The 8,265-nt window shown below is 46.5% G+C and overlaps 1 protein-coding gene across 1 annotated transcript; it reads left to right on the top strand.

Annotated features, from left to right (window-relative positions):
* Nucleotides 1-769: 769 nt before the first annotated feature.
* Nucleotides 770-5,784, top strand: LOC129116987 (neurofilament medium polypeptide-like). The gene is made up of 6 exons (XM_054627596.1): nt 770-1,828; nt 2,717-2,841; nt 2,979-3,762; nt 3,805-4,092; nt 4,239-4,387; nt 5,433-5,784. Exons 1-6 carry the CDS (start codon nt 770-772, stop codon nt 5,782-5,784), a joined length of 2,757 nt encoding a protein of 918 aa, XP_054483571.1.
* The last annotated feature ends 2,481 nt before the right edge of the window (nt 5,785-8,265 follow it).

The raw sequence follows: 8,265 nt of genomic DNA on the forward strand, positions 1-8,265 counted from the left end.
TACCTACCTACCTACCTACCTACCTACTATCTATCTATCTATCTATCTATCTATCTATCTATCTATCTATCTATCTATCTATCTATCTATCTATCTATCTATCTATCTATCTATCTATCTATCTATTCAATTCAATTCAATTCAGTTTATTTTGTAAAGCCTAGAATCACAAATTACAAATTTGCCTCAGAGGGCTTTACAATCTGTGCACATGCGACATCCTCTGTCCTTCCCTCACATCGGCACAGGAAAAACTCCCCTAAATCCCCTAGATCTAGATCTATCTATCTATCTATCTATCTATCTATCTATCTATCTATCTATCTATCTATCTATCTATCTATCTATCTATCTCTCTCTCTCTCTCTCTCTCTCTCTCTCTCTCTCTCTCTCTCTCTCTCTCTCTCTCTCTCTCTCTCTCAGTCGCACACCCACGCATCGCCTGCAGCCCACGTGGTTCAGACGGACCGGGACCCCGGATCATTGGCAGACGGCCTGAGGGGGATGCGCCCTCCCCTCCCTTCCATCAATGGACCAAACAGAACTGCTTGGACTTGCCTTGTCAGACTGAGCCTCAGATATATAAGGAGCAGGCTGAGGAGGTTTCAGTCGCCGTGAATGCCATCCACCCCTCACCTGCACACACACACACACACACACACACACACACACACTCACACACATAACACGCACATATACACCCACCCAACCACAAAAACACATTCTCCCCAGGACTTCACACAGTCCCCCCCCCTCATAGTCTGACCGGATGAGTTACCCGGTGGACGCGGTAGGTAGCCCCTTCAGGAGAAGTATGGATACTAGGACGACCGGCTACGGGTACAGCCGCTCCGGCAGCTCCCCCTCCAGCGGCTTTCGCTCCCAGTCTTGGTCCCGGGCAAGCCCCGGCTCCACCATGACCACGTCCTACAAGAGGAGCGTGAACATGCCGGTGTCCCGAGCCTACAGCTCAACGGTGCTCAGCTCCGCCGACAGCGTTGATTACAACCAAACCTCCATCCTGAACGGAGACTACAAGCGATCTAACGAGAAGGAGCAACTCCAGGGGCTCAACGACCGGTTTGTGGTTTACATCGACAAGGTGCACTACCTGGAGCAGCAGAACAAGCAGATCGAGGCGGAGATCCAGGCAATGCGGCAGAAGCAGGTGTCGCGCTCCCAGCTGGGAGACCTCTACGACCAGGAGCTGCTGGAACTGCACTCCGTGCTGGAGCAGATCCACCACGACAAGACGCAAATCCAGCTCGACACCGACCACATCGAGGAGGACATTCAGCGGATCCGGGACCGCTTCGACGAGGAAGCTCGCATCCGGGAGGAGACAGAGGCCATCATCCGCTGCCTGAAGAAGGACACGAACGACTCCGAGTTGGCGAAGTCCGAGTTGGATAAGAAAGTTCAGTCGCTGCAGGACGAGATCGCCTTCATCCGCAACAACCACGAGGAAGAGGTGAGCGAACTCATCGCCCAGATCCAGGAGTCGCAGGTGACCGTGGAGAGGAGAGACCTCCAGAAGACGGACATCACCGAGGCACTGCGGGAGATCCGCTGTGAGCTGGAGGGCCACTCCAACCAGAACCTGCAGCAGGTGGAAAACTGGTTCATGTGCCGCTTCTCCAAGCTGACCGACGCTGCAGAGCAGAACAAGGACGCCATCAAGTCCGCCCGAGATGAGATATCCGACTACCGGCGCCAGCTGCAGTCCAAGACGGTGGAGCTCGAGTCCATCCGCGGGACAAGAGACTCGCTGGAGAGGCAGCTGAATGACATCGAGGACCGCCACAACAGCGACCTGTCCAGCCTGCAGGTAGGAAGCAGCCACGGAGCTGTGCGTAAAGACCCGGTGACATGGTTTGAATATACTTTTTATTTGTTGATATACAACTTATTCGGTGTTCACGTTAATGTTTTGTGTGTTTGAATATGTATCAATACGGGTTTGGGCTGCTATGATCTCCATAGATTGTTAATGTATTGAATTTTCCATTTTTACCCCTATATCTGTGCGTGTGACGCAGTTTTTATGTAAGGGAGGAAAAAAGTAGCAAACTGACTTATTAAAAGCAAAACTGGTCGTACTTTATTTTCTAAATCATAGTGAAGGTCTATGAATTAAACACATTTTTTCTGCTGCGTAATGATCGCATCATTGCGCTTCCAAGTTACAAGCGCAGGATTTCCTTTACAGATCACACTCAGCAAATAGTTAAAGGGAGACACTGCAGCAGCACACTCCCCCATCCCCCCACCCCTCCCCGTATTGCTGAGTCAGAGGCATGGGTCGATGCAATGGTCTTACATCACACCACTGAGACTTTGGGGGTGGGGGTGGGGTGCATTGACAAGTGTGGAGGCTGTCCTTGAGACAAAAGGCATTCAACATGAATTAATACTGTGTTGCGTCAGATTATATTAAAGCAACAGGGTTTGGTGCACAGCGTTTATTTAAATGACCAAGGCAAATAAAAGTTGGCTAAATTGACACAGGTTACGTTTAATTTAAAGGTCAATTCGTAAAAAAAAATTAATAAAATAAATTGTTTTCGAAATCTCTGTAAAACTGATTCTTGGTAATCAATGAAGGTGACTTTCAAAACTGCATAAATGAATCTGCAAAAGAGGGCGAAGCTTCGCTCTGCATGTCATCTTGTTGTCCATAATCAACCTTGTATTGTGTACTGCTCTGTTTTCTCAGGAGACAATTCACCAGCTGGATAATGAGCTCAAGAGCACCAAATGGGAGATGGCTCGTCACCTGCGCGAGTACCAGGACCTGCTCAATGTCAAGATGGCCTTGGACATTGAGATTGCTGCATACAGGTAGCTATATACTGACATGCAATTGACATTTTTTTTAGTAGCAGAAATAATATTTGCATTCATTTCATAAAAGCGGTACCATTCTCTGTCTCAAAAGAGATTACTGAATATATTATGTATACATTTGCTTTAATCAGGAAACTCCTAGAGGGCGAGGAGACCCACTTCAGCACTTTCCCTTATCGTCAGGCGGTCACCCCCACCAAAATCTCTAAACCTAAATCAAACCTCCCCAAGATGAAGGTCCACCACAAGTTTGTAGAGGAGATCATCGAAGAGACAAAGGTGGAGGATGAGAAGTTAGACATCGACGAGGCCCTGGCCGAAATAGCACAGGAGCTGTCCGCCACCCTCGGAGGAGGGGGAGATGAGGCTGAGGAAGAGGAGGGGGAAGAAGAAGGAGAGGGGGAGGAAGCAGAGGCAGAGGGCGAGGGGGAAGAGGGAGAGGTCGTGGAGGAGGAAGTTGTAGCCGCCACTGAAGCCAAAGTTACTTCCAGCGAACCCGCCGAGGAGGAAGAGGAGCAGGATGAAAAAGATGGCGATAAGGAAGAAGAGGGTGAGGGAGAAGGGGGTGTAGAAGGAGATAAGGAAGAATGTGAGGGAGAGGACGAGGGAGAAAAGGGAGATGATGCAGAGGGAGGAGATAAAGAAGAAGAGGGAGAGGAGGTAGTTGAGGAGACGGTCTTGTGCTCCAAAGCTCCAGAATCTAAAGCCTCTCCTGACAAAGAGAAGGCCGGAGACAAAGAAGGCAGCGGAGATGAAGAGGAAACAGCTGCTGAAGAGGAGGATGGCGAACAGGATGAAGATGCAGGTAGTGACAAAGCATCCAAAAGCGGTGATGAGAAAGAGGACAAAGATGATGCAGACAAAGGCAAGAAAAGCGAAAAAGATGAGAAGTCAACAGATGAGAAAGCAGAAGAAGTTGTAGCCAAGACAGAAGCACCGAAAACAGAAGCTGCAAAGCCAGAGGCCAAGAAGGAAGAAGCTGCCAAAACCGAGGCAACAAAACCAGATTCCCTAAAGTCTGAATCCCCAAAACCAGATTCCCTAAAGCCTGAATCCCCAAAGTCTGAATCCCCTAAACCTGAATCCCCTAAACCTGAATCCCCCAAGTCTGAATCCCCTAAACCTGAATCCCCCAAGTCTGAATCCCCTAAACCTGAATCCCCCAAGTCTGAATCCCCTAGACCTGAGTCCCTTAAATCTGATTCTCCTAAACCTGCACCTCCTAAGTCTGAGTCCCCAAAGAAGGCTCACCAAAGGATGGATCCCCAAAACTAGGCTCCCCAAAAAACCGAGTCCCCCAAGTTGGGCTCCCAAAAGCCGAATCTCCAAAGGCTGAATCCCCCAAAGCCGAATCTCCAAAGGTTGAATCCCCCAAAGCCGAATCTCCAAAGGCTGAATCCCCCAAGTCTGAATCCCCTAGACCTGAGTCCCTTAAATCTGATTCTCCTAAACCTGCACCTCCTAAGTCTGAGTCCCCCAAAGAAGGCTCACCAAAGGATGGATCCCCAAAACTAGGCTCCCCAAAAACCGAGTCCCCCAAGTTGGGCTCCCAAAAAGCCGAATCTCCAAAGGCTGAATCCCCCAAAGCCGAATCTCCAAAGGTTGAATCCCCCAAAGCCGAATCTCCAAAGGTTGAATCCCCAAAGCCGAATCTCCAAAGGCTGAATCCCCCAAGTCTGAATCCCCTAGACCTGAGTCCCTTAAATCTGATTCTCCTAAACCTGCACCTCCTAAGTCTGAGTCCCCAAAGAAGGCTCACCAAAGGATGGATCCCCAAAACTAGGCTCCCAAAAACCGAGTCCCCCAAGTTGGGCTCCCTAAAAGCCGAATCTCCAAAGGCTGAATCCCCAAAGCCGAATCTCCAAAGGTTGAATCCCCCAAAGCCGAATCTCCAAAGGTTGAATCCCCCAAAGCCGAATCTCCAAAGGCTGAATCCCCCAAGTCTGAATCCCCTAGACCTGAGTCCCTTAAATCTGATTCTCCTAAACCTGCACCTCCTAAGTCTGAGTCCCCCAAAGAAGGCTCACCAAAGGATGGATCCCCAAAACTAGGCTCCCCAAAAAGTCCCCGAGTCCCCCAAGCCGAATCTCCAAAGGCTGAATCCCCCAAAGCCGAATCTCCAAAGGTTGAATCCCCCAAAGCCGAATCTCCAAAGGTTGAATCCCCCAAAGCCGAATCTCCAAAGGCTGAATCCCCCAAGTCTGAATCCCCAAAGCTTAAATCTGATTCTCCTAAACCTGCACCTCCTAAGTCTGAGTCCCCCAAAGAAGGCTCACCAAAGGATGGATCCCCAAAACTAGGCTCCCCAAAAACCGAGTCCCCCAAGTTGGGCTGAATCTCCCCCAAAGCCGAATCTCCAAAGGATGGATCCCAAAACTAGGCTGAATCCCCCAAAGGAATCTCCAAAGGCTGAATCCCCAAAGCCGAATCTCCAAAGGTTGAATCCCCCAAAGCCGAATCTCCAAAGGTTGAATCCCCCAAAGCCGAATCTCCAAAGGCTGAATCCCCCAAAGCCGAATCTCCAAAGGCTGAATCCCCAAAGACCGCCAAGCCTGAGGCCCCTAAAGCTGCTGAGGAGAAATCAGAGAAAAGAGCGAGGATGTAGAAAAGAAAGATGTAGCCATGAATGGCGATGTAGACAAGAGCAGCCCTGAAGAGAAAGAGCAGAAGGACGAGGAAAAAGAAGACGACATTATCGCTAACGGCATGGACGAAAGTCCCGTCAAGGAAGATGGCAGCCAGAAAGTGGTGATCACCAAAACCGTGGAGACCATCACCACCGGAGAGGACGGATCCAAGCATGTCACCAAATCTGTCACTGTGACCGAGACAGTGAAGGATGAGGTGGAGGAGGTGGTCGAGGAGAAGCTCGTCACCGCCAAGAAGACGGAGAAGCACTCCACCCAGTCCATCAAGCAGGTGACAGAGAGCGAATGAGCAGACTTCCCGGCTGATCCCAGAGGAGGGAAACAGGGAGATAAGCAATCATCCCTGAACCAACATAACAAAAGAAAATCATACAGCTAGAGCGATGTAATAAAGATAACCACTCGCAAACAAATCATAGAGAGAAGCCAAAACGTAAATGCTACAAATTTCAAAAAAATGCATGTTGAGTGACAGCTTAAAAAAACGGGCTTTGCTGCAAACGCGGTAAGGAGCTAGCGACTGATACATTTAAAAATTCTCTTCTTTCTCTCTTTTCTGCAGTTCATGGGCAAGCTCATGGGAGGGAGGGGAGGGGGTCTCTCTGCATGCTAGCTCAGGAGAGGGGAGAACTTTCCTCTCGTCCGTATGTATGCTAGAAACACACTGTAAAAAGAGTAAATATGTAAAAGGAATAAATATATTGCGGGTGGGACAGTGACAGAGATATTATTCAAGTTGAAAGGTTTTGGAGTTTAAGTAAAGGGGGTGAGGAGGGTGGGTGGGGGGTGGAAAGGGGGACACACGCAGATGGGAGGGTCCTCTACACAGACACTCCGCTTTACTGAAGAAGCCTTACTTGACATGTGAAGATAACAACTGAGCCAAAAAAGGCAAACTAACAACAAACACACCACATACAGGGAAGAAAGAGACGGGCAGCGATATGATAAACACATGCCCATATACATCCTGTTAAAGCTTAACAAACTGAAGAAACTCCTAGCCTTAAACATGCTTTTTATCAATGTCTGTTATGCTGCACGGTGGTGTAGTGGTTAGCACTGTCGCCTCACAGCAAGAGGGGCCGGGGTTCAATTCCCGGGCTGGACAAGTCCAAAGACATGCAGCTTAGGTGCATTGAAGACTCTAAATTGCCCGTAGGTGTGGATGTGAGTGTGAATGGTTGTTTGTCTCTATATGTCAGCCCTGTGACAGACTGGTGACCTGTCCAGGGTGAACCCTGCCTTCGCCCATTGACAGCTGAGATCGGCTCCAGCACCACTGCGACCCTTAACTGGATAAGCAGGTTACGGAAAATGGATGGAATGGATGGATGTTATGTTTACCTGAGTGCAACTAAAAAAAAAAATAACAACTGTAAATGCGCAGATTCATGCATTCTTGTATGCATAGGATGGACTTGAATTTCAATAAAGAAATAAATGAGGTGCTACTGTTTGCTATCCCATGACTTTACTCATTATGAACAATTTCCCAGAAGCATTTGCTCAATAAATGTCATAATGAAGTAAAAAAACAAAGTTTGTTTTCTTGTTATTTTACATGAATGAAGTCATATTTTTGCTTATACATATATTCAACATTACATTAGAGTAGTTACAATAAGTAGTTAGTAAGTGGTTGAAAGTATTACAACTTGTCAGAAAAGAGCTTTATAATAAATGTTTTGTTATGAAATGAATGGCTTTAGGTAAAAAAAAGAGTATTATATCCTATATAACCTATAATAGGTTCAAGCTTCATTCATTGTGATTCTACAACACACACACACACACACACACACACACACACACACACACACACACACACACACACACACACACACACATACAACACACACACGACATACAAGACACACAAGTGAGACAAGACACAGTTTTAGATGACCTACATATACGCCTTTATGGATTTCACACTTAACCAGATCGAGTTCTAGGTGCCACATAAATGTATAATGTAATGCTGTATTAAGATTTACGATTATCTGAAATCTGACCAAAATTATTTCATCATAGAAAGCAGCTCTTAAATATTTACAAGAAAATTGAATCTGACAAATTTGCAAATGATGTCCTTTGGAAAAAAATCACCAAGAATGTAATTTATCTAATCTAATATTAAAAGTATGACCATGCTGAAAGGATAGGCAATATTACATTTTTTGGCTTATGGTTACTGCTGAAAGATACTTCTTCAGATTCCAATTAAAATTGATGTTCTGCTGAACTACTTTGCCAACAGTTTTTAATATTGTGTGGCTTTGTTTTTGTTTTTTGTCAACAGCAAAATACCCAACGGATGTTATCTACTAAGTGCAAAGAAATACCACTGCAGTAGTTTTTTTAATCCACCACCAGGGCTGTTTGCACCAAACCTGATGCAGAGAGCTTTCTGCTGCAGACTGTCTAAACTTAACATCGACCCAAGGGAGTAAAATAACAGAGCAGCTGATGGGTGATGCCAGGTGTCAGAGGATAATATGCATCAGTGGGTGTTTGTTCCGATGTTCTCTTATCACATTAGAGAAGATTATATATGTACTTGTACTTGTGACTGAAAAACTGTTACTACTAGTCTTTTGTGTAAAAGTAGTCATTTCAGGTAACTGCAAAACGAGCTTATGGGTCATCTTGTATCAAGACATGATTACTTTCAATGAGGGCCTTTTTTGTATTTAACACGTAAAAGGAAAATAAAAAAGAGCAGACTTTCACGCTTAGAGTAATCATTATCATCATTATTTATCTT

This window comes from Anoplopoma fimbria, unplaced genomic scaffold (assembly GCF_027596085.1).
Source record: "Anoplopoma fimbria isolate UVic2021 breed Golden Eagle Sablefish unplaced genomic scaffold, Afim_UVic_2022 Un_contig_9399_pilon_pilon, whole genome shotgun sequence".
In the NCBI taxonomy this organism is placed as follows: Eukaryota; Metazoa; Chordata; class Actinopteri; order Perciformes; family Anoplopomatidae; genus Anoplopoma; species Anoplopoma fimbria.